This window comes from Lontra canadensis, unplaced genomic scaffold, assembly GCF_010015895.1.
Source record: "Lontra canadensis isolate GAN:19392208 unplaced genomic scaffold, GSC_riverotter_1.0 scaffold6, whole genome shotgun sequence".
In the NCBI taxonomy this organism is placed as follows: Eukaryota; Metazoa; Chordata; class Mammalia; order Carnivora; family Mustelidae; genus Lontra; species Lontra canadensis.
This window is the reverse complement of record NW_022631000.1, coordinates 9337853-9364789: the sequence shown is the minus strand read 5'-3', so window position 1 is coordinate 9364789 and position 26937 is coordinate 9337853. Positions and strand designations below refer to the sequence as shown.

At 36.6% G+C, this 26937-nt stretch overlaps 1 protein-coding gene across 9 annotated transcripts in view; it reads right to left on the bottom strand.

Moving 5' to 3' along the window:
• DZIP3 (DAZ interacting zinc finger protein 3) overlaps positions 1–26937 on the bottom strand; it is a 117839-nt gene that overhangs the window by 86075 nt on the left and 4827 nt on the right. For 6 of the 9 annotated variants that reach the window (XM_032852124.1, XM_032852128.1, XM_032852131.1 and 3 more), the window contains 3 exons: positions 16264–16363; positions 5405–5477; positions 2042–2197 (listed from right to left, as the gene is read on the bottom strand). In XM_032852124.1, coding sequence (XP_032708015.1) covers positions 2042–2197; positions 5405–5477; positions 16264–16295 — 261 coding nt within the window. In that variant the 5' untranslated portion in view covers positions 16296–16363. Of the gene's footprint in view, positions 1–2041; positions 2198–5404; positions 5478–16263; positions 16364–16485; positions 16534–20724; positions 20771–26937 lie in introns of those variants that run through there. The other 3 variants (XM_032852127.1, XM_032852129.1, XM_032852130.1) reach the window with 3 other exon arrangements.

Below are 26937 nucleotides of genomic sequence, written 5' to 3'. Positions count from 1 at the left end.
CACTTTTTGATATGTGATATTTATCAATTTTAATTTAGGGAAAATTGACAACTTTATCACACCATGTCTTCCCACGTGTATTGCTTTCTATTTGGTCTTCTTTTCTTACCTTTATTAGAGTTTTAGAAATCTTCATTTATAGTTTCAATATAGAGTATTGATTTTGAAACTTAATGTGAAGAAAATCAGCATGTAGATACTTGCTAAAATGCAGATTCCCAAACCTACCTCCAGAGATATTGATTCCTTAAGACTAGTATGGGGTTCAGATAGTCTCATGTAGGTGGCCTAGAAAAACTATGAGAATTACTAGTCTATATCTTGTATATTTCTTATGTGTTTTCCTAGATATTTTACTTTTTTGGTTGCTAATATTCTTCTTTCATTTTTACCTTCTAATTGGCTATTGTTCCCATACGGAAAGGCTACTGATTTCCATTTCTTGTTGTTTCTGGGTAATTTCCAAAAGATAAAGGAGGGAAACAGTGGCATTATTCCACAGTTTCAAACCAGAATTCATACTGCTCAATTATCTCAGTTAAGGTTATTAATTTTATGTGAAGTCTTTGGATATTTTTAGAGTTTGTTTGAATTTTAAATCATATCCTATGGTGTTTTGTCCCCAATTAAAGGCTACAGAGAAATGAGTAGAACATTTTCTTTAACTTTGAAAAACTCCATTCATTTAAGAACTGATACCCATCTTGTGCTGAAAGTTTCATAAATTATTATTTAAAAAAACTACTTCCAAGATAGAAATCTACCGTATTTTTTTAGAGTATTTATTTTACTCATAAATAAAAAAATTTCGGGCATTGTTTTTATCTTACGTTTTTAAAAAATTTGTCAACATTTTACAAATTAGAAAAACCAAAAGCAATCCCCTGTCCCAGTGTGGCATGCTATCGGTTATTAGTAGAATAAGAATAAACACTAGACCTTATAGTCAATGATGGCTTACTAGCTACTAACCCACATTCCCACCATTATTCTTGAAAGACCAGCACCAACTAACTCTATTTAATAAAAGTCTACAGTCAAAGCTGACACCAGAGACCTTCACAAAAAGATGGGAGATTTCAAGACTTTAGCTACACTATTGTGGGAAGAAAGGGAGGGAAGAAAAGAGGGAAAAAGTCACTGTGAAATAATAAGAAATAGATACATTGATATCTATTCCTAGTTCCTGGTTATATTTGGTCTTTGATCCTGGTTCCTGACACAGAGTTCCTAAAACTCCTGGAATTTCTTGGGTGATAGGAGCATCTTTTGTTCTAATGCGGTAACTCTCAGTTGGCCCCTGGATAGGGGCTGGTCAACAGAAGCAACAAGCCATGATTAGAAGCTTGGAGCTTTTAGCACTATCCTCATTCCCAGATGGGGAGGGGCTGGGCATTTGAATTAATAATTGATCATGCTTATATGAGGAAGCCTCCATAAAAATCCTTCAAGTATGGGGTTCAGAGAACTTCCAATTTAGTGAACACATCCACATGCCAGGGGAGTGGCACACCCCAACTCTACAGAGACAGATGCTCCAATACTTGTGACCCTTCCAGACCTTGCCCTATGTATCTCTTCATTTGGCTGTTTTTTAAAATCCTTTATCCTAGCCTTTATTATGTAATAAGTTGGTAAATATCAAGTAAGTGTTTCCTGGAGTTCTGTGAGCTATACTAGCAAATTATTGAACCCAGGAAGGGGTCATGGGAACTCCAATCCATAGCCAGTTGGTCAGAAGTACCAGTGACAACCTAAGATTTGTGACTGGTGTCTGAAGTCAGAGCAGATTTGTGGAACTGAGCCCCTGACTTGCAGGATCTGATACTAACTCTAGGAAAATAGTATCAGAATTTAATTGACTTGTTGGATACCCAGTTAGTGTAGAACTAGTTGATATGGGAATAAGTCCACATCTCTAGTGTCAGAAGTGCTGTCAGTAGAGTAGTAGTATGAGAGTAAAGGAACATAATGTGTTTTCTCTGGACAGCCATAAACAAAGAGCTGTACTTCCGCCCCAAAGAACAAATTATAATCTTACCTGCATGATTTGGAAGGAAAAATTTTCTTGTAAGAACTTCTTAATGTGAGGGATCACACCTTTTGGTAGAGTATTAATTGCAGTCAATAATTTCTTCACTTCTAATAGTAAGTTAACAGGAACAAGATCAGTAGGTGTGTCCTTTTCCTGTTTACCCTAGAAGAAAATGATTATTAAAAATTTACATAATTATACATATTCTTATTACTCTAAATATTAAGACCAGAAAAAACATTAAAAGAAAGAACAAAGACTAGGGCAACTAGGTGGGTCAGTTGGTTAAGTATCCAATTTTTTTTTTAAGATTTTATTTATTTATTTGACAGAGAGAGATATCACAAGTAGGCAGAGAGGCAGGCAGAGAGAGAGGAGGAAGCAGGCTACCCGCTGGACAGAGAGCCTGATGCGGGGCTTGATCCCAGGACTCTGGGAACATGACCTGAGCCAAAGGCAGAGGCTTTAACTCACTGAGCCACACAGGCACCCCTAAGTGTCCAACTCTTGATCTCAGCTCGGGTCTTGATCTCAAGGTCATGAGTTTAAAGTCCCACACTGGGCTCCATGAACAAAATGCTTGTATATACTATATGTAGATAACTATGACAAAGTGATAGAAAATCCAAATAAGAATAAGACATTCTCGGGCACCTGTGTAGCTCACCTTCGGCTCACCTCCTGGGATTAAGCCTCATATCAGGCTCCCAGCTCGTTCAGCGGGGAGTCTGCTTCACCTCTCCTTCGGCTCTTCCCCTGCTTGTGTGTCTCTCTGTTTCTCTCTCTCAAATGAATAAATAAAATCTTTTAAAAAAAAATTTTTTTTATTTATTCATTTTTTTTAAGATTTTATTTATTTATTTGACAGAGAGAGAGAGAGATCACAAGTAGGCAGAGAGGCAGGCAGAGAGAGAGGAAGAAGCAGGCTCCCCGCTGAGAAGAGAGCCCGATATGGGGCTCGATCCCAGGACCCTGAGATCATGACCTGGGCCGAAGGCAGAGGCTTAAACCACTGAGCCATCCAGGCGCTCCTAAAAAATTTTTTTAATTAAAAAAAAAGAATAATTATATATTTTATATGTATATATATATATATATATATATAAGAATAATTATACAACTTTTAACAGGGTAGTAGAATGGGAAATATTTACAATTTAAGGCTTAAATGTGAATTAGGCCTCAAAAAATGACTGCCCTACAGAAATACACAGATTGCATTGAATTGACCCACTTAAAGGCATAAAAAATGCTAAGTTTAAAGTATTACATAGATTATTCTACATAATAATACGAAAGCTACATGTAAGAGTACTTTTTACATATGTGACTGATGTTTTAGTGACTAAACATACAGCATATTGAAAATAAAATTGTAATAGTTTAAATTATAAACAAAGTAGTAAAACAGAATGACTTAGAGCTAAGTCATACTAATCTTGGGTCTATAGGAATTCATTCTTACAGACTTAATAAGCCATCATTAATGTCTAAACAATAGGTATATATAGTCAATCCTGCTGGACTGTATATTAACATTAGTTGTGAGGAACAGGTGGGCAACAGAAATGGAGAAGCACCTGGAACACATGGATGATGGACTTCCTTCAAACCTTAACAAGATACCACAGTTCCTATACCATGTTTAAACTTTGGGAATATGAGTACGTTGATGCTGACCTCTGAAAATCAGAAAAGACAGCTTCTTATTATGGAGGCCATGTAAAGCTTAAGTCACTGAAAATGCCTTGGGGGTGGGGAGGAGTTGACTCTCTGACCATCAGTCAGGTCTTTCAGACTGCAATTACCCAGGAAAGTAACCAGGACTCAATATGGTAGGACTACCTGCCTACTCTCCCCTTCTGGGTTTGAGTCTTTTTTTTTTTTTAATTTTACTTAATTTTATTCTTTTCAGTGTTCAAAATTCACTGTTTATGAACCACACCCAGTGTTCCATGGGTTTGAGTCTTAAATTAAGATTCCTCCAACCCCATCAATATCCAACAAATGAACTTACACTTTATTTCATTATATGAAAATTATATCCAAAAATGTAGGAAAGTGTTAATAGTTCACTAAATCTCAGTGAAGGGTATGTAAGTATTCATTGCATTATTCTTGCAACTTTTCTGTAGGTTTGAAATTTTCCAAAAAGTTTATAAAAACAAAAAGCTTCCACAATGTAACTAGACAAACCCTTCAAAAGAATGACCACTGTCAGTAGGGCATACATTTCAAACTAAAGGTCAGTTCTGCAGTCAAAAGTCACCACAAAATCATCTAATATTAATTACCAAATTGATACACAAGCAAGATTATGGCATGAATAAAAATTGTTAATAGGACATACTATAAGCTTCATGCTTACTAAATATTTTTCTTATTGTAAATATAATTTTTTAAGTTAGTGGTCACAAATTATATAATTACAATTATTTAAACCAGTTATTAAAATATTTGATGCTCAATCCATTTCACAAAATTAATTTAGCCTCTAAACCAAACTCAGGTCAAAGTTTTCACCTCCTTTAACTTTTGTATTTCCAATTCTGTATTTAGAAATTCACTTTCTAGATCTAATCCCTGCTGGCTCAAGTGTATATCCCTATGTACATCTGTATATATTGTATTTTCTCTGCAACATTTTTTACAGTGATAACCTCATGCAGTTAAATAATATGATTATTTTATGTTCATATATTTTCTTCTGTTACTAGATAACCTTTACAAACTTTATTAACAGTGGACATCAATAATCACATAAAGCTATGTGTAAATTAAAACTGAACTAAAAAAAACCCAAATAGCTCTTCATCCACCCTTCATTAAATATAAATACATGTGATACATATGTATGTATACATACATATACATATTTTTTAAGCTACCATAAAATATATTGTCACTGGCAATATAAACCTTATAGTAATGTATACTTGATTCTCCTTCATTTTGAACTGGAATTTCTAACAGTAAAGATGATAAAAACAGGAAAGAGAATTTCAAAACAACTCTGAAAATTTCTTACTAAATAATTTTCTTTGCATGTGCGTAGTTTTCATTTTGTTTGGATTTTGCTTCAAAGGACAAGTAAAGGATTTCTTAAAATTGATTGTTTTATGTTTCTGGACAAGTCAATTCGATCACCTCCAAGTTTAACTTACAGTGAGAATTGGTGCTTAAAATAACATTGAGACAGAAGTATTAATTATCAGAGATTTAATTATGACCATAATTTTACTTATGAAGGAAAGAAAGTAGAGTCACCCCTAAATTCTGAAGAGATAAGTAAACTGACTAGATTTAAAATTACACTGTCATAATTACTTATTATTAATTCATTCATAATTAATGAAAATTAACTCTTACCAGTTGGTCAGTAGATTTTTCTACCTTATTCTTGATTTCCTCCTTAGTCTGCCCCTCCACAGTTGGAGCCCTACTTTAAATGAAAAAGAAAGAAATGTGTATTCAGAGTATCTCCTTATAAAGAACACAATTAAATTGTAGTAGTAAAGAATCTAACAAGTGAATCTGTCTGAAAGTTCGAAAGTGTAAACAATATATAGCAAGACTGATAATAGTGGTAGGTGTCATATCTTTAGGGATGCAAGTTAAAGAAAAAAAGAAGTATGCTCTGCCTTTACTGGATAGCGCTAAACAGAAATGAAAGCAGATATAAAAAATTTTCTTGGACACAGAATATACCAAAATCATGGGAAAAAATTAACTCTATAGCACTGTTTCAATGTAAAGAAAAATGGGTCTTAAAAAGGCTGAGGTTTATGAAGTTAATAAAGGCTTGGAAGGGATCTTTCTTATGCAGATGCTTTTATTTTTTTTTGTTCCAGGTTTCTGGCCTTATAGTTATCCCTTTTTCCAAAACGATTTTTTAAAATTGAGAGAGAATATCATATTTAAAAATTAACTATTTTTGTAAAATAGTTAATTTGTAAATTGTTAAGTTTTGCTTCTGACATTGGTTCAAAATGTGAATATATGCAGTGTTACATACAGAACTGAAAAACTATTTATAAAATTGCTTTTGTCTACATACAGAACCATGATATAGGGCCCATAATATAAGAACCTATAACATAAGACCATATAGGATTTATATGATCTTAATTCTATACACTAGCAGAGAAAAAACTGAGTGAGAAACAGCAATGGATCTACTCAGTACTGTGCTTTATAAAAGTCATCCTATCTTACTTCACATATATGTATTTATTTCTTAGACAATCACTTACCATGCATCACGTGCCCACTGATTTTGTCAGGGGAAACTGGGACCGGTAAATAGTACAGTATTTCACATAGTGAAAGTTTCAACAGAAGAGGATTTATACACAAAAACAGTATTTCACAAGATGGTTCTCAGCGCTCTTTAAAATGTCATGGCAAAACAAACAAACAGAAAAAAACCACACACACAAAACACAAAAAAAGCCTCTTAACTGTCTTTTCATCCACTTTAAAGCTCCACTCCAAAAAGTAACAAAAGGAACAGTCTTGTGTTGTCAAGGAATCAAAAATACTACAGCAGTGTGCTGAAGCCTCTCTAGGTTGTATAAGAGAATAAAGAATTGTCACATGTATACCTTTCTGGCTAACTCCAGTTCATGATCATTCACTCCTTGACCCAACAGTTCTCAGTCCCAGACGCACATTAAAATCACCTGTGAAACTTCTGAACCATCCAGGTGTCCAGACCCTACTTTAGCACTTCTTAAGTGTGGAACGTGGGCTGCTATATTCACCATAGTTTCTCTAACAATTTTTGGTATGTAAACTTAACTAATCCTCATTCCCTCCCCAACATTAAAATTGCTCTTTTGTAGGTTACTAATGAAATCCTACTATTTATTTCAATAGCTTTGTCTTTGTTCTTCATTCTACCTGTCTTTCTGCATCATTTAACATTGCCCATCATACCTTCCAACCGTCCTTGAAAACCTCTGTCATCTCCACTGCTGCTGGTTCTCCTCCTAGCCCCCCACTTCTGCTTCTACAACTGGCTACACCTCTCATTTGTCATATTCATTCATTATTTTAATAATATTTAAAACAAACTATGTACATTAATGGTATCAAACCATGCTCCTGGTATATTAGTATAGGAAGATATACAAGCAGTCATCTATGGTAGTCATTTTATATATTAAAATGATTAAATTGATGTCCAGAGAGGTTTTATAACATGTTTTTAAGTTATACACCTAGAAAGCAGCAAAGATAGAACTAGACACAAGACTATTATTTTTCTCTTGCTATTTTGTTGCTTTTACCACCTATATGCTTTGTTCTGCTTACTAGGAGGTGAAGTTTTGCTATAACAATATATCCTGAAATATACATAATATATATACTCATGTTCCATTTCTTAGAAGATTTATTTATCCATTTGAGAGAGAAAGAGGTGGGGGAAGGAAAGGAGGGGAAGAATCTCAAGCAGACTGCCTGGCAACTGGGCAGCTTGACATGGGGCTCAATCCCATGACACATTAGCTGAAACCAAGAGTCAGACACGTAACTAACTGAGCCACCCAGGTGCTCCACTAATGTTCCGTTTTTATCTATTTTCTTACATTTTCTACTTAAATCAATTACATTTATGCCCACATATAAATAAATCCTCTCAGATAGGAATTAGGCCCTTCTAATTCATTACTTAACCTCCAAGTCTCTATCCCAACATCAGACATAAAGAAGGCACTCAAATATTTATTGGATGAATGAATAAAAAAATAAGCAAACTTTAATGAATTCTAACAGCACCCATATTTTTTTTAATTTTTTTTTCAGTGTTTCAAAATTCACTGTTTATCACCACACCCAGTGCTCCATGCAATACGTGCCCTCCATAATACCCACCACCAAGCTCACCCAACCCCCCACACCCCTAAAACTCTCAGTTTGCTTCTCACGGTTTGTCTCCCCTCCAATCTTCCCCAACTAACTTCTCCTCTCCATCTCCGAATGTCTTCCATGTTATTCCTTATGCTCCACAAGTAAGTGAAACCATATGATAATTGACTCTCTCTGCTTGACTTTTTTCACTCAGCATAATCTTCTCCACACCCGTCCATGTTGATACAAAAGTTGGGCATTCATCCTTTCTGATGGAGGCGTAATATCCCATTGTATATATGGACCATATCTTCTTTATCCATTCGTCTGTTGAAGGATTCTTCCCACAGTTTGGTGATTGTGGCCATTGCTGGCTCTTCCCACAGTTTGGTGATTGTGGCCATTGCTGCTATGAACATTAGGGTACAGATGGCCCTTCTTTTCACTACATCTGTACCTTTGGGGTAAATACCCAATAGTGCAATTGCAAGGTCATAAAATAGCCCTATTTTTAATTTCTTAAGGAATCTCCACACTGTTTTCCAAAATGGCTGCGCCAACTTGCATTTCCACCAACAGTGTAAGAAGGTTCCCCTTTCTCCACATCCTCTCCAACACTTGTTTACTGTCTTGTTAATTTTGGCCATTCTAACTGGTGCAAAGTGGTATCTCCATGTGGTTTTGATTTGAATCGGCCTGATGGCTAATGATGATGAAGATTTTTTCATGTGTTTGTGAGCCATTTATATGTCTTATTTGGAGAAGTGTCTGTTTATGTCTTCTGCCCATTTTTTGACCTGTTTTTTGAGTGTTGAGTTTGAGGAGTTCTTTATAGGTCTTGGCTATCAGCCCCTTTGTCTGAGGTGTCATTTGAGAATATCTTCTCCCATTCTGTGGGTTGCCTCTTTGTTTTGTTGACTGTTTCCTTTGCTGGGCAGAAGCTTTTGTCATTTTCACTTTTGTTTCCTTTGCCTTTGGAGACATATCTTGAAAGAAGTTGCTGTGGCCGATGTCGAAGAGATTACTGCCTATGTTCTTCTCTAGGATTTTGATAGATCCCTGCCTCATGTTAAGGTCTTTTATCCATTTCAAGTTTATCTATCTGTATGGTGTAAGAGAATGGTCAAGCTTCATTTTTCTGCACATAGCTGTCCAATTTTCCCAGCACCATTTATTGAAGAGACTGTCTTTTTTCCACTGGGTATTTTTTCCTGCTTTGTCGAAGATTATTTGACCATAGAGTTGAGGGTCCATATCTGGGCTCTCTACTCTGTTCTACTGGTCTATGTGTCTGTTTTTGTGCCAGTACCACGCTGTCTTGGTGATCACAGCTTTGTAGTAAAGCTTGAAATCACGCAAAGTGATGAACCCAGTTTTGGGTTTTGTGGTTTTTTTTTTGTTTTTTTTGTTTTTTTTTCAAAATGTCCTTAGCAATTCAGGGTCTCTTCTGGTTCCATACAAATTTTAGGATTGTTCTAGGACTTTGAAAAATGCTGGTGGAATTTTGATTGGGATGGTATTGATAGTATAGATGGCTCTAGGCAGTATAGACATTTTAACAATGTTTATTCTACTGATTCATGAGCATGGAATGTTCTTTCATCTTTTTGTGTCTTCTTCAATTTCTTTCATGAGTGTTTGGTAGTTCTTCGAGTACAGTTCCTTTACCTCTTTGGTTAGGTTCATTCCCAGGTATCTTATGGTTATTGGTGCTATAGTAAATGGAATCAATTCTCTAATTCTTCTATATTTTCATTGTTAGTGTATAAGAAAGCAACTGATTTCTGTCCATTAATTTTGTATCCTGCCACATTACTGAATTGTTGTGTGGATTCTAGTAGTTTGGGGATGGAGTCTTTTGGGTTTTCCATATGAAGTATCATGTCATCTGCAAAGAGAGAGAGTTTGAATTCTTTGCCAATTTGAATACCTTTTATTTCTCTTTGTTGTCTGATTGCTGTTGCTAGGACTTCTAATACTATGTTGAACAACAATGATGAGAGTGGACATCCTTGTTGTATTCCTGATCTCAAAGAGAAGACTGTCAGCTTTTCCCCATTGAGGATGATATCTGCTGTGGGCTTTTCATAGATAGATTTTATGAAGTTGAGGAATGTTCCCTCTATCCCTATACTTTGAAGCGTTTTAATCAAGAACAGATGCTGGATTTTGTCAAATGCCTTTTCTGCATCAATTGAGAGGACCATGTGGTTCTTCTCTCTTCTGTTATTAATTTGTTCTATCACATTGATTGATTTGCGAATGTTGAACCACCCTTGCATCCCATGGATAAATCCTACCTGGTCATGGTGGATGATCTATTCAATGTACTGTTGGATCCTATTAGCTAGGATATTATTGAGAATCTTGGCATTGAAATTCATCAGGGATATCGGTCTGAAATTCTCCTTTTTGGTGGGGTCTTTGCCTGGTTTGGGGATCAGGGTAATGCCGGCTTCATAAAAAGAATCTGGAAGTTTTCTTTCTGTTTCTATTTTTTGAAACATGTTCAGGAGAATAGGTATTATTTCTTCTATGAAAGTTTGGTAGAATTCTCAGGGAATCCATCAGGTCCTGGGCTCTTGTTTTTGGGAGGTTTTTGATCACTGCTTCAATCTCATTACTAGATATTGGTCTATTCAGGTTGTTGATTTCTTCCTGATTCAGCTTTGGAAGTTTATAGGTTTCCAGGAATGTATCCATTTCATCTAGGCTGCTTAATTTATTGGCATATTAACTGTTGATAATAATTTCTGATGATTGTTTCTATTTTCTTGGTATTAGTCGTGATCTCTCCCCTTCCATTAATAATTTTATTAATTTGGGTCCTCTCTCTTTTCTTTTGGATTAGTTAGGTCAATGGTTTATCGATCTTATTCTTTCAAAAAACCAGCTTCTAGTTTTGTTGATGTGTTCTACTGTATCTCTAGTTTCTATCTCATTGATCTCTCCCCTAATCTTGATTATTTCCCTTCTTGTGTGTGGGGGTGGCTTAATTTGTTGATGATTCTCCAGTTCTTTATGGTGTAAAGAGAGCTGGTGTATTCTGGATTTTTCAATTTTTTTGAGGGAGGCTTGGATGGCTATGTATTTCCCTCTTAGGACTGCCTTTGCTGTATCCCATAGGTTTGGGATTGAAGTGTCTTTATTCTCATTGGTTTCCATGAATTGTTTAAGTTTGTCTTTGATTTCCTGGTTGATCCAAACATTCTTAAGCAGGGTAGTCTTTAGCTTCCAAGTGTTTGAATTCCTTCCAACCTTTTTCTTGTGGTAGAGTTCCAGTTTCAAACCATTGTGGTCTGAAAATATGTAGGGACTAATATCAATCTTTTGGTATCAGTTAAGCCCTGATTTGTGACCCAGTATGTGGTCTATTCTGGAGAAACTTCCATGTACACTTGAGAAGAATGGGTATTCTGTTGTTTTAGGGTGAAATGTTCTGTATCTATCTATGAGGTCAAACTGGTCCAATGTGTCATTCAATGCTCTTGTGTATTTATTGATTTGCTGCTTGGATGATCTGTCTGTGAATGAGAGTGATGTGTTAAGATCCCCTACTATTAATGTATTCATATCAATATGACTCTTTATCTTGATTAATAGTTGTCCTATGTAGTTTGCTGATCTTGTACTGGGGGTATAAATATTTACAATTGTTAGATCTTCTTGGTGGATAGACCCTTTAAGAATGATGTAGTATCCTTCTTTATCTCTGACTAGAGTCTTTAGTTTAAAATCTCATTTATCTGATATGATAATCACTACCTCAGCTTTCTTTTGAGGCCCATTGGCATGAAGGATGCTTCTCCATCCCTTCACTTTCCATCTGGATGTATCATTAGGTTCCAAATGGGTCTCTTGTAGACAACATATGGATGGGTTCTGTCGTTTTATCCAATCTGCAACCCTGTGTTGTTTTATGGAAGCGTTTAGGCTGTTCACATTGAGAATGATTATTGAAAGATACATTTTTAGTGACATGTTGCCTGTGAAGTTCTTGTTTCTATAGATTGTCTCTATAAATTACTGTTCTATGACACTCTTGGGTTCTTTCCTTTTTTATAGAACCCCACCCCTTAATATTTCTTGTAGTGCCAGCTTGGTGGTCACATACTCTCTTAAACCTTGCCAGTCTTGGAAGCTCTTTATCTCTCCATCCATTCTGAATGTCGACCTTGCTGGATAAAGTATTCTTGGCTGCATGTTCTTGTCATTTAGTGTCCTGAATATGTCTTGCAGCCCTTTCTGGCTTGCCAGGTTTCTGTGGATAGGGTCTAACCTCGTTCTGATGGACCTTCCTCTGTACATAAGGATCTCTTCCCCCCTAGCTGCTCTGAAAAGCTCTTGTCTAAAATTATGATTCTTTAGTCTTACAATCAAGTGCCTCGAGGTCTTTCTAGATTCATTGATCTTGGGGGTGTTCTTTCTACCCCTAGGGCATGAACGCTGGTTCCATTTCCCAGATTGGGAAAATTTTCCTGGAGAATTAATTCAACTATATTTTCTAGTCTTCTTTCTTTCTCTTCCCCTCAGGGATCCCAGTAATTTTGACATTGGAACGTTTCATAGCATCATTTATTTCCCTAATTCTGTTTTCATGGCTTCTAAGCTGTTTGTTCCAGGCCTCCTCCTGACCCTTTTTCTCTATCAGTTTGTCCTCTAGATCACTAATTCTATCTTCTGCATCGGTTACCCTAGCTGTTGGAGTATTTAGATTAGATTGGATCTCATGGATACCATTTTTAACTTCTTTCCGGTCAGCTTTCACTTCCGCCCTAATTGATTCCATGTTGTCACTAATGGTTTTCTCTAACCTAGCCATTGCCTGGTTAATTGTTACCCCGAATTCCCTTTCCGAAATACTGTTTATGTCCATATCCAATAGCTCTGATGGAGAGGGCACTGTCTCTGAATTTTTGTTGGGTGTTCCTCCTCCTTGTCCTTTTGGTGAGAGGAGGTTGAAGGGATGTGTAGCTAAATATATCAACCATGATCTAGGCGAGGTGCACCTGGAAGGCTTCTGAGCAATTCCGTCACCACCAAAAAGAAAGAAAAAAGAAAGAGAGAGAGAGAGACGACAAAAAAAAAAAAAAAAAAAAAAAAGCAAGCAAGCAAGAAAGAAAAGCCCCAGCCAGAATGGGCCCCAAAGATAAGATTTATAAGGTACAGAAGCAAAAATGTATGGGCAAAAAGACCGACTAAAGTAAATTACAAGAAAAAAAAAATAAAGAACCCAGCCAAAATGAACCCCAAGGACAGGATTTATATAATACCAGAACAAAAATAAATACACAGAAACACTGACAGAAGAAAAAGATAGAAGAAAAATGTGGGTGAGGAAGGTTATTTTGATTCTTCATGGGTGTATCTTGGTATCTTTGTTAAAGGACTCAACTTTCCAGAGATAAAGGAAAATTAAAACTGGTTTATAGGGCGCCTGGGTGGCTCGGTGGGTTAAGCTGCTGCCTTCGGCTCAGGTCATGATCTCAGGGTCCTGGGATCGAGTCCCGCATCGGGCTCTCTGCTCAGCGGGGAGCCTGCTTCCCTCTCTCTCTCTCTCTGCCTGCCTCTCCATCTACTTGTGATCTCTGTCAAATAAATAAATAAAATCTTTAAAAAAAAAAAAAACTGGTTTATAAATAAGGATAGTATTGATTAGGGAAAGAGGATTACCTTGAAGCTTATATCTATATGCATATTTAAAAAATAGAAAAGAAAAAGGAAAATACACGTATATGTATGAAAAATGTTCAAGTTAAAAGGTTATTATGGAATACATCGTATTAAACCTCTAGTTGTAATGATAAGTTGTTTAAAAAAAATTAAGAAGAACAAGAACAGTGAGAACAAATTAAAAATTGTATCTATGAAATAGAAACAGGTTTTAGGGCAATACTGGGAACTTAATGTATTGTTTTCCCCTAATATTGGGGTTTTACAGTTTTATGGGGACCCTGTAGTGGTTGTCCTCTCATTATTTTGGCTGGCTTTCTAGGAGGGGCGGGGGGAGGCTGCCACATTGTTTTTCAGTCAGGTTTGCTTGAGTTGAATCCTCCTGCCCCCTATCAAGGGGCTGGGCTCTGTGGAAACTGGTTTTTCAGGCTTTTGCTCTCTGGAGACTTTTGTTCTTTGGCAGCTTTTGGGGTCTTTTTGGAGGTTTCATGGAAAGCAAACTGTACCCAGACCTCCATCTCAGGGAGAAGCCTCAGTCTGCTCCCCTCTGGGTGGTTCAGAACACACAGACTCCCCCTCTGTAAACTCCACTGAACCATGCAACTTCCCACAGGCAGTGCACGTCCCCAGCCACCGTCTCAGGGGTTGCCAGAAGCACCCATTTGTCTCTGCACCCCCGTGCTGGTAAAACTGCAAGCAATACTGGTCCAGGGAGCCCGCTTCCAGTGGCTGCCCTTGCCGGGACTGCTGTCTGGGGTTCAGACCTCAGGGTTTCACAGGTTGCTGCCTGTAGAGAGCTCCCGACCAGAGATTTGGCTGAGTTCCTAGGAGTGTCCAGACTCTCAGCGGGGCCTAGAGATCATCCGGTGAGCGCATGCAGAAAACACTCAGGTGCGGGTGGGGATCTCGGTTCTAACCATGGTCACACAGTGAGCGCAGAGTGCAAAAGGCTGTGGTTCTAGAAAGCGCCCACCAGACTCCCTCATGCGGGGGTGGGAGTGCGCCCCAGCCAAGCCCAAGCAGTGGTGCAAGCCTCGCAACACTGGGGGCTTTGGGACCAGGAACTGGAGGCTCTGCCACTGCACTCTGTCTGGCATGGGTGGTCGCTGGCAGTGTCTGTCCTAGGACCATGGGCTTAGGCCTGTGCCCATGACTGCCCGATTCTCCAGTTGCCCCTCAAGATCTTTTGCTCTTTTTAAGTGCTTTTAACAAGACTCCAAGTTAATGATGGTCCCCAATCATAGGGCACTTTCATATTGGGGTATTACTTTCCAAAGGGTCACTTCTAGTGGCTCCTTCCCCCTTCTGTTTATCCTCTGTTATCAGTCCGATTGTTCCCACTCTGCTTTTACCTCTCTACTGGTGTCTTCTGCATACCCCCTCCCCCAGAGATCCAGAAGTGTATAATCCTACATCTCAGTCTGATTTCATGGGTGTTCAGAGTGTTCTCATAGATAATTAGCTCACTTTAGGGGACAGGTTGAAATAGGGTCTCCTACTTCTCCACCATCTTGCCCCTCCTCCTAATAGCATCCATTCTAATGACCCCTGAATCTATACTTTCAGCCTTGCTTTTTGACTACTACAAATTTCTAACCATCGACTCAACAACTTACAACTTAAGATATTTTACCAACACCTCAATTTCCTCATGTCCAAAACTGATTCATCATCTGTCCTCTCTTTCTCATGCACACATTAAACCTGTCTCCATTTTTGAGCCCCATATTAGTTAATGGTACATATCTTCTTCCGGTCCTTAGAAACCTTTGAGTCATCTTTCTCTTTGCCCCTTTTTTCATATTTAAGCAGTCATGGAATTCTATTGATTCTAGTTCTACAAATTCCTTCTGTTTTCTACTTCTACCACTGCAAGACTTCATCAGCTTCTTCCTGAGCTATTACTAGTGTTGTATTTTGTTGTCTCTTCCCTCCCATCACCAAGAAATATTCTTTCCAAAATACAGTGTAAGATTTCCTTTTTTAAAAAAAATGTCATTGGTTCTGCACAAAATAAAGCTAAACTTCTTAGAAGACAGTTGAAATCCTCCCAATCATTTATCTTAAGTACTTTTTCTTGTTGTTTCCTTCCATTTTCTACATATATCAAAATGCTTCTTATCCTTTAATGTTCAGTTCAAGTGTCATCTGGTGGAAACCTACTCAACCCCAGTCAATCATTATTGTTCCTTTCTACATAGAACCATGGCATCATGCATGCACTGTGCCTAAAAATATAATTTTTTATATATTTTCCTACTACATTTTCATTCTAAGTACCCAAATTTTTGTCTGTCTTTATTCTCTAAGTACCAAGGAGGTACTTTACATTACAAGCATTACAGTAAATCCTCGTAAAATAAATTAATAGATCACATTAATCTATTTGGTGAGAATGTCCACATGTAGCAAGCTGTAGTACATTTCTCAATTCTTAACTCTTTAGCCAGAGTGTGGCCCTTAAGAGACATTTATCAGATCTAGTAATTAGATTTATTAAATCTAGTAATTAGATTTCACGCAGTCTATATCCCCCCCAATCAAAGTCGCTAAATTATCTCCAAGCATAAGGGTATCTCAATCACACTAGTTTCCCAAAGGGTATGTCAGTCACACTAGCTTCCCAAAGTTATGTGGAAAGAACAAATGTTGTATCTTCAAAATGCAATAAATGTGGTTGGTTTTGTCACCCTATCACTTACCTTGTAAAAAACTCTTCTGATAGAGAATCCATGCTCCACAATGTTGTTTTGCAAAAGTCTTATTCCAATGCTTGCAGACTTTTACTACTGATGCTTAAAGCTGTAAGAAAAGTATATTTTTAGTGGGAAGGCAGAAGGATTACATTCTTTTTCCCCACTATAAAAATATACATGATAATTGAAGAAAATTTTGAAAGAGGTATAAAAGAAAATGAAAATTACATGGTTTCACCATCCAAAGATAAGTCACTGTCTACACTTCAATATGCTCTGTCCAAGCATAAGTATATTTTACAAATTTGTAATCACACTGAATAAACAATGTTCTATACTACAATTTTCACCACTGAACACTGTATCAAAAGCATTTAGTTATTTTACACCCCTACTATGTATTCTCACCATATCAACACAATAATGTATCAACACAACAACTGGGTGACTGGGGTTTCCTAGACCATTACTTTATAGATGGACATTTAGTCTGTTTCCTATTTTTTCATTAATTAATTTTGTGGTAAACTTCACCATCCATAAGCCTTTTCTGTATTTATGATTATTTGCTTACAAGAAATTCTCAGAAGCAAAATTTCTATAATTTCTACAAGAAATTCTCGGAAGTAGAATTTCTCAATCAAAAGACACAAATATTTTAAGTCTCAGTGCATATTGCTAAATGGCTTCCCAAAAGGTTCATACTAATTTATTTTCCAGAGTGTATGAGTTCCTATTTAACACAATCTTCAATAACACTAATTGTTTTGTTTTCTTTTAGTCTAAAGGTTAACATTTAGTCACTTTCCCCCAATAGATATGATTCTGTACCTTCATAAAATAGGAAAGGAAGAATGTATACTTTCTGGTTCAAATGTCAATGAATGCTGTGGATGTTTCCTCAAAAAGAAAAAAAGCCTGCAGCAACACAAAACAAAAAGAAGACAGTGTCCATTAGAATATCTATTTATATAGCTCTCTACTTAACTATCCCAAAAACAATTCTTCTAAAATTAGTCACATTTACTCCCTGATGTTTATAGCTGTACAATATACAATAGCCAAATTATGGAAGCAGCCCGGATGTGCATCCATAGATGAATGGATAAAGATTTGGTATATATGTATGCAATGGAGTATTATTCAGCCATAAAAGAGAATGAATCTTGCCATTTGTAATGAAATGGATGGAGCTACAGAGTATAAAGCTAAGAAAAATGACCAGAGAAAAGCAAATACTACAAGATTTCACTCATATGTGGAATTTAAGAAACAAATGTGTGAAGGAAAAAAGAAAGAGACAAACCAAGGAACAGACTCTTAAATAGATAACTGATGGTTACCAGAAGGGGGAAAGGGGTGGAGGATGGGTTAAATAAGTAATGGAGATTAAGAAGTGCACTTGTGGTAATGAGCACCAGGCGATATATAGAATTGTTGAGTCACTGTACTGTACAACTGACACGGATATAACACTGTATGCTAACTAACTGGAATTAAAATAAAAACAACAAAAAAAGAAACATATCTTAATGAAAGATGTTACTGGAAAGAAGGTATATACACAGTGTAGTTTTGGCTTCTTCCATATGCTTCTATATATAACTTTGTATATTCTTGTATCTTAATGAAGGATTTTTTTTTTATAGAAGGTTAAGAACAGTGTAGTTTCAGTAAGTTGAACACACTATTCTCATATGCTTCAACACATAAGTTTATAAACATATAATGAAAGAAGATGTTACTTAAAAGAAGGTATATACTACACTGTAATTTCAAAGAGTTAAGGTTAAAACTCATTTGTTTCTACATATAAGCTTATAAATATATCTCAAAAAAAAATTAATCACATTTGTTCTGTATTTTTGAAAGTTCAAGCCTCCAGACTCCATTGTTTCCTGCTAGGCTGATTTCCCTTTCTAATCCCTTTGTCTGAACATCAGGAAGTATTAGAGCAAACATGTGAAACTACTGTTCGGTACTTTGGGACAGATAAAGAAATGATGAAAAAAAAGAAAAGAAAGCGATAGCAACAGCACAAGGAAACCAGACCTAGAGTGCCTTGCTGCCAAGCCCAAGACTAGAAAAAATTTCTCATTTCTTGCCTCTAAACCACTTATTTATCCTAATAACTGGATAGCCAGTTTCTCTAATAGCACAGCCATAAGTTAGATCATAGAGCTTTCGGAGGCCCATTATTAAAAATGCAATTCAGCATAGGGAATTCCTAAATCAAGAAAACATGTTCCACAAGATCATTCCCAAGTCATTTATTAAGAATTCAGATTGCATTTACTCAAAGAAACACTATTTTACCTGATACTGACTCTCCCTAAATGCCAGAAAAAGACAAGACATAGAAAAGAAGTATTGGCAGGACCTGACCCCTCATAAGCCTTGAGGTCTGAATATCCTGTCATTAGTGAACTGGCAACTCAGTGCCTGGCTAAAAGAAGTCCCAAACTGGTATTCCTAATTATGATATTGCCTATACCTATACTCTATGTTTGACTTACACCAGCTCTAAATTACACAGATAAGTCTTGAGAGACAAGGGTAACTCTCCAACAATTCAATGGATACTTCTTAATCAAAACACAAACAAGCAAAATAAGTCAATCAGAGAAAGACAATTATCATATGATCTCTCTGATATGAGGAATTTGAGAGGCAGGGTGGGGGGTTCTGGGGGGCAAGAAGGGAAAAAATTAAACGAGATGGGACCAGGGAGGGACACAAACCATAAGAGACTCTTAATCTCAGGAAACAAACTGAGGGTTGCTGGGGTGGGGAGGGATAGGGTGGCTGGATTATGGACATTGGGGTGGGTATGTACAATGGTGAGTGCTGTGAATTTTATAAGACTGATGATTCATAGACCTATACCCCTGAAGCAAATAATACATTATATGTTAATAAACAAACCACAAACATTTACACACACACACACACACACACACACACATTCACACACAGATTTCTATCTAAATTTCCTCATCTACTAACAAGTGTTGATGAGGTTGTGGAAAAAAAGGAACCCTCATAACCTGTTGGTGGGAACAGAAATTGGTACAGCCCCTGTGGAAAAAAGTATGGAGGTTCCTCAAAATATTAAAAACAGAAATACCACATGATCCAATAATTCTATTAAGTACCCAAAGAAAATGAAAACACTAATTTGAAAAGATATAAGCACCCCTATTTATTGAAGCATTATTTACAATAGCCAAGATATGGAAGCAACCCAAGTGTCTGTCAATAGATGAATGGATGAGGAAGATATAGTATATATACATACACATAATACAATGAAATATTACTTCATAATAAAAAAGGATGAGATCCTGACATTTGTTAACAACATATGTGGATCTAGAAGTACTCTGCTAAATGAAATAAGTCAGACTGAGCAAGACAAATACCTAAAAACAAAACAAATGAATAAACAAACATAAAGCCGTATCAGACCTATAAATACAGAGAAGTGATGGTTACCAGAGGAAAAGAGATTGGGGCATAAGCAAAATGAGTGAAGAGGAGTAGGAGATACAGGCTTCCAGTTATGAAATGAGTAAGTCATGGGAATAAAAGGCATAATATAGGAACACAGTCAATAATACTATAATAATGTATCATGACAGAGGGTAGCTACACTTGTAGTGAGCATAGCATAACCTAGAGAAATGATGAATCACTATGTTGTACACTGGAAACTAATGTAACATTGTATGTCAACACTTTAAAAAAGTTTAAAAAAATAAATTTCTTCATTTAAACACCTGTTAGCTTCTCCTCCATCCCTAACAAAGTTATGTCTTGCTGTCAGGATAACTCACCTATGCAGAATCCAGTTCTCCTAGGTAAGTTATTTTATAGTTTCTCTTGTTTTCAAAAACTCAATAAGCAGAATCATGTAACTATTTAAATTTGCATTCCCTGTTCAATACCAGTGAAAGATACAATCTAACCCTAATAATGAAGCAGAGCAACGTTATTCTTTCACATTAGATCAGCTCTACTTCATCTCTTCAATAAAGCTGTATAGAAAAGTACATAGCTTTGAGAATTCTAGGATTGTGATTATACTGTTTTTCTTTTATGTTTTCTATAACCTCCCAGCTTGTTTTAATAAAAAGTCAGTCAGGCAGTATCTCACCACAGAATTTCTAAACACACATGCTTTTTCTAAACAAAGTAATCGCCTCATTTCCAGAATTTAAAAGCCCAGACACAGATACCTCTCACTCTGATAAGCTCTCCTTCAGCCAGTTGTTTACACAGGTCAAAGGGAGCCTGAGAAAAGGGAAGAAAATTCTCAGGCAATAAGGTAGAGAAGGCCTCTGGTAAGCTATTCAGTGTCCAGCTTGAAAAAGAAAAGGGCATATTAAAAAAATCAGAAGATATTTGGATCCCAAATTAAGAGTTAAGAAAAGCTAATGGCTTTTTCAATCTGCTTAGAAATACAACCTGAGCTGAATCTCTGTGATGAAAGGTTTTTCAGGAGAGTATCATCAACCCCATCATTTCCCAGGAGCTAAGCAGATCATGTGTGGCACAGCCCACTGCAAACAGCAGCAGGGACAGCAGCAGGGGCAGCAGCAACACTTTACAGCTTCTGTGGGGAAGGAAGGGGTCAGTGCCTACCTAGCAACGGAAAGGAAGTAGCCAGCCTGAAACGTTAACACTGTGCTTCTAAAATAATCCAGAGTAATCATCATTCTAGAAGAGGCTAAAGGAAACCTTTAAAATAAGAGTTAACATAGGAGAATGGATGGATCTGGTTTCCTGTGGGGTATTCAATTTTTATAAAGATATTATTTATTTACTTGACAGAAAGAGAGAGAGAGAGAGAGAGAGTAACAGAGGTAGAAGCAGACTCCCCACTGAGCAGGAAGCCCATTGTAGGGCTTGATTCTAGGAACCTGGGATCATGACCTGAGCCCAAGGCAGACACTCAACTGACTGAGTCACCCAGGCACCCCAGTTTATAGCACATCTTTGTCCACCAAGCAAAATGATTTTATCCATGGGTTATTCTACTGGTTGAAAAATAAGGTATCTGTATCTTTACAACAGGAAGATGCCTTTCTTATTGCTCCCTCTGAGCTCCTAGCTCCCACTTTCCCTCTTATCTCCTGAAATTAGAGCAAACTTTTTTTTTTAATGGCAAAGGATTTCCCCATTTTTAAAGTGCTTGTTCAATCAGAGAGGACACAGCTTTTGCTTACAATTGTTTAATCATTCGTTCAAATGTTTACCTTATAGCACTCTTGTCATCTCCCCAAACAGTATATGAACACATTGTTTTTTAAATCCACTCAAGTGCTCATCTTAAGTCACCCAATAAAGTGATCAAGTTAGGGGCCAAACAAGTTCATGTTTCAATGTGTGAGTAGATATCCTATGAATTCGCTACCCTTCTGGCCCTTACAGATCACACAATGCCAGATAGAAAAAGGGAGTATCAAGTGTGAAAAAAAACAGTAAAAATAAGACTCACTTTTCTCAATGCCATTAGCTTGAAAATAAAATAATATACTTGGTATTTTTCAGAAAAGAAATTCAGTTATGAGAACTTTTCTTTTCCCACTAAATCAGGGTTCCTCAATCTTGGCACTATTTACATTTTAGGTTGGATGGTTTTTTGTTATGGGAAGATGTACTATGCATTTTTAGGATATTTAGGAGCACCTCTACCTTCTACCTAATAGATGACAGTAGCAAACCTATCCCACTTCTCGGCTCCATTGTGAAAAGCAAAAACGTCTCCAAACTCTGCCAAATGTGCCCTGGGGGACAAAACGCCCCAGTTGAAAACCACCTAACTGATTAAAAGTGAAAAGATTAAGAAAATACATAACAGATTGCTCTGAGGAAGAACAGTAAGACTATCTGGGATTTAAGCAGCATGTACAAATACAAGCAAATCTTTGTCTACAAGAAAGAAATGACATAAAATAACTTATTTAGATTTCATCAAGGTCAAAAGTTGAGAGACTGCACAGCACTGGTAGTTAAGAGCAGAGAAACACTGGAGTCAGTCTGCAAGGATATACAGAACTGCTCTGACACACCTTGGCTGTGCAACTTTGTTTGAAACTTATCAACATCTGTGCTTCAGTTTCCTCATCTGAAAAACAGGGATAAAGGTGGTCCCAACTTCACAGGTTATCAAGATTAAATGTTTAAAACATGTAATAGAACAGTACGTCGGACACAGTAAGCACTATATAAATGTTACTATCATTATCACCATCATCAAATCTTGTTTAAATTTGTAGCACAATCAGTTCACTTCTCTTCCAATTCTCTACTTCGATGGAGAATTGCTATTATGGAGAGGAATGATAATAATGAGCTTAAGAATTGGGACAAAAAACCACATCTATCAAATATATCCCACATGGCACAAATGGCAGCTAATATGCACATTTGGCACCTTGCATTTTTCACATCAGGACACATATGTATCTCCAACATGGCATGATATGCCATTTTACCAGACAACTATTGATAAACACTTCCTCTTAATTTCTTTTTTCCTTTTGTTACTACTAACAATGCTGTAATAAACAACCTTGAACATGCAACTTGGTAAAATTTTTATAGCCATTTTCAAAAGCTAGATTTACTATATCAGCACTGAATTAAGTACACTTAATAGAAGTTCATGGGTCTATTAGCAAAATAGACTCTGGTAATGCTTCTTAACACTTCTGCTAGATTTTTTTTTTTAAAGATTTTATTTATTTATTTATTTATTTGTCAGAAAGAGAGAGAGAGAGCACACAAGCAAGCAGAGGCAGACAGAGGTGAAGAGAGAAGCAGGCTCCCTGCTGAGCAAGGAGCCCGATGCAGAACTCGATCCCAGAACCCTGGGATCATGACCTGAGCCGAGGGCAGCGGCTTAACCCACTGAGCCACCCAGGTGGTCCCACTTCTGCTAGATTTTATCAAAAGAATTCCAAATTCCTTGAAGTTGAGATGTGAGATGTTTTGATCTGTATGGGCAGTAATTTTTCAAGGCTTTAAAAAAAATATGAAAAGGACACTTTATAGGAGTAAACCAAGACATTTGCGATGGGACTGCCTTAAAACCAACATTTTATCTATTATTGATCTGATTATGTCTGCTATGCAAGCAGCAACAGCCATTCCTGTGGCTTTTTTTGTTTTTTTTTTTTAAGATTTTATTCATTCATTTGACACAGAGAGAGAGAGATCACAAGTAGGTAGAGGAGCAGGTGGCGGTGGGGGTGGGGAGCAGACTCCCCGCTGAGCAGAGAGCCCAATGCAGGGCTGGATCCCAGGACCCCGAGATCATGACCTGAGCCCCTGAGCTGAAGGCAGAGGCCCAACCCACTGAGCCACTCAGGCGCCCCTCCTGTGGCTTTTAAAGTCAGAAAGTAGGTGCTCTGTGGCTTTAACACTCTGAAAGTCTTTTCTCAAGTGTGAGCTCCAAGTAGACTAGAATGGCTAGGACCATTCATTCAAGTTAGACTCAGATTATACGATTATTTTGTTACTAGCTGTGTTTAGAGTGAACAAAATATATGGATTATTTGGTTTTCTAATTTTCCATTAATTTCTTCCATTTTTACATTTGTTCAACAATGTACCTAGACACAGGTAGCCAAACATTATTTTACCCCAAAGAAAAATGGTTTTCTTAGGCAAACTTCAGGAATGATGGATGATGCTTGGAAAATCTTTGTAAAAGTTATGAGAAAATGAAGATCCTTCCTGCCCCAAAAGATCAGGGCATTCACTATCTCAGCTCTTGTCATTTTGCCAAAATCATTATTAACCCTGTCTGGCTGCTTGTCAGAAAGCAAGAACCCTGCAATGTATACACAGTACCCCTTACAAATCTGCCAAAATAGGACATATCTTTGCCAAAATTAGCTTGTCAGAAGTGGGTTTTTAATTCTCTTCAGATCTCTCCAGTCAGTTACTTCTGGACTTACACAACAAACCTATAGAATATATCTTAATTTGTTTTCAATATTTGGAATGTACCTACAATGAATATGCACAGGTTAGGACTTACCTCGAAAAAAAAATCCAGGTATTAAAATACCCATCAGTTTCAGTTTATTTATGGGTAGCACTGCCAAAACCACGCTGTTCCGAAATGTAGCTAGAAACCATTCAAAGGAGTACGTGTTACCAGTAAGCAAATTTTCAAAGTGGAGTATTTTCAGTAATGTTGTCATTACTGTTGTTAGACAATAATGAAAAAAAAAAGAAAAGGAACAAGACAGAATGTTGAGAAATGACACAGGTAGAGATGATAATCAAGAAGGAAGTGGAGGACACAATATGCACTTGACTCTCACCACCAATGACAAAGCCTACAATACCCAAATCCAAACTGCTCTACCAATGTAAGAACACTGATGGGCTCCCATTGTCTCAGAAAGAAATATGTTTGTAAGAAAGATTTAGTTGAGAAGGTAAGTCAAACTTGGGGTTAAGAAGAGTTTTATGTCATAAAATTAATTGGGTATATAAGTTTTTATTTCATCAAAAATAAATTATTTTCATCAGCTTCTATGTGTGTAGCCCTAGGCTGAGTACTTATGTACAGTGAATTCACATTTGTGTGAATACCCAACTCCGAAATAAAAATATTACTATAATCCATTCTTAAAAGTAAGAAACTGAGGGTTAGAGAGTTCATATTGCTAATAAACTAATAAAAGCAGAAACTCGGGCCCAAGTTCACCAACTACCAATTCCATGTTCTTTCCACTATGTCTCATTAAGTGTAGTATGTAACTTTATATAAGCATGGTGTTCAATTATGAGCTGAACTAAATAATGTGCATAAAGACTAATACACAAAACTATTTACATGGTCTTACTGGTTAGTAAATGATGCTGCAAAGATAAAACATATTAACATTTCATAATACACTACTCTCGTCAGTTTTTGCTAAGAGAATCCATTTGTTCAACAAAACAATTCAGAAAAATGCCAGGTACTACATGTGACACTGAAATGAACAATAATTATTGAATGTCTAAATGCTCTGTTAAAGTTAATGATTTTAGAAAAGTCTCTAAATTTTTTTGATCACAGGTATTTAAAGCAATAAATCTAGGAATACACTGAAAATATATGAATAGCAGCTCATTTGTGAATTATATGCAGGTATTACTATAATATAAAACAAAGAATGAGATTAAAAAAAGTAAAATATTTGAATATTTGCTCCCATACTCTGACAGTTTCACATACCCCAAGGCATGTATATTCCACTTTAGAAAGTGGAGAATGACTTCACATTTTACTTCAAGAAACAGTTATCTACCCCTTCCATGAACTTAATAGTATCTATTTTCTGAAAGACTAGAAATTTAAAAATGGCATATGCAAAGGACTTTCCTCTGTTCAAAGTAGGTCTTCAATAAATACTAGTTATAATTAAAAATGATTACTGTACCTTATTTTAAAATAAAATTATATCACTTATCTTTATCTACAAAACTGGATTCAGAAACAATTGATAATACTTATGCTAAAAAAAAAAAAGGCAACCTTCTGCTACTAGGATATGAAAGATGTAAAAATGGGGCAAAAAAACACTAATCCAAATTATCCAAACCATGTATTCAGACTAAAACTGAATTCTGTAAAATGTACAGAAAAAAAAAAAAAATCATGGATTGTTTGAAAAGTGAAAAAGTTAATTTTACGGCAAATCATTTAGAGATTCAGCTGAATTTTAATAGTTGATTGGGAAAAGAAACAGGAAGAATAAATGAAAAGAGAATAAATTGGGCTTATTTAATAGGTCTTCACCTTTGTGTTGAATGAAACATTTCTGAAAAACGAGAACTGAAATTCTATAGACTTTGTTTTCTGGCACGGCATAAAGGGCAAAATTGATTTAATATCAATATTTGAATTGTTTTAACCGCAGTAAGACAAGGTATCTAAATAACCCCATGCCTAGAACTCTGCCAGTTTTCTACCACTAGATTTCTTTGCCTTGAATCTTGAGAACCTGGGCCAATGGAACGTTTGTTCTACCTGCTGTTTATTCCTACAATCCCCTACTTTACATCTGGCCTCATGTCCCCACTGAATAGAAGTGCCCCAAAGTCAGGAATTTTCTTTTTATTATTTTTTTTAATCCTTCTGTTTTATCCCCACTGCCTACAATAGCATCTGGAAAACTTTAAGCACTCATTACAGATTTAGAGAATGAAACTATCCAACCTTCTGCACACTGCAAGTCCTCTGAAGGACTCTGCCAATCTAGAGTTCTCCTTTAGAGGTCAAAAGTAGCCCACATATTACTTTAAGACTGATCACCGCAGGTAACGACAGAATAAAGACATGACCTCTATCTTCTGGCAATTACTTCTCCATGTTCTTTGTTGGTTCCTCTAAATATTTAAGTACCCTATGGTTCATTTATTTTATTCATACTCACCCTTGATAATTTAGGTTCAAGGCTTTAAATTTTTATCTTCAGTCTTTTCTCTCTGTTAACATTAAATAATATATTCAACAGCCCATTCGGCATCTCCTGGATGTCTAGCAGACACTGCAACATAACTGAAACCGAGCTCTATATAGTACCCTCTACCTACAAAATGGCTGAAGCAGCCTCTCAGCCAAGTCAGGTCTAGATCAGACAACTGCAGTCAAACCTACAGAAATAAATG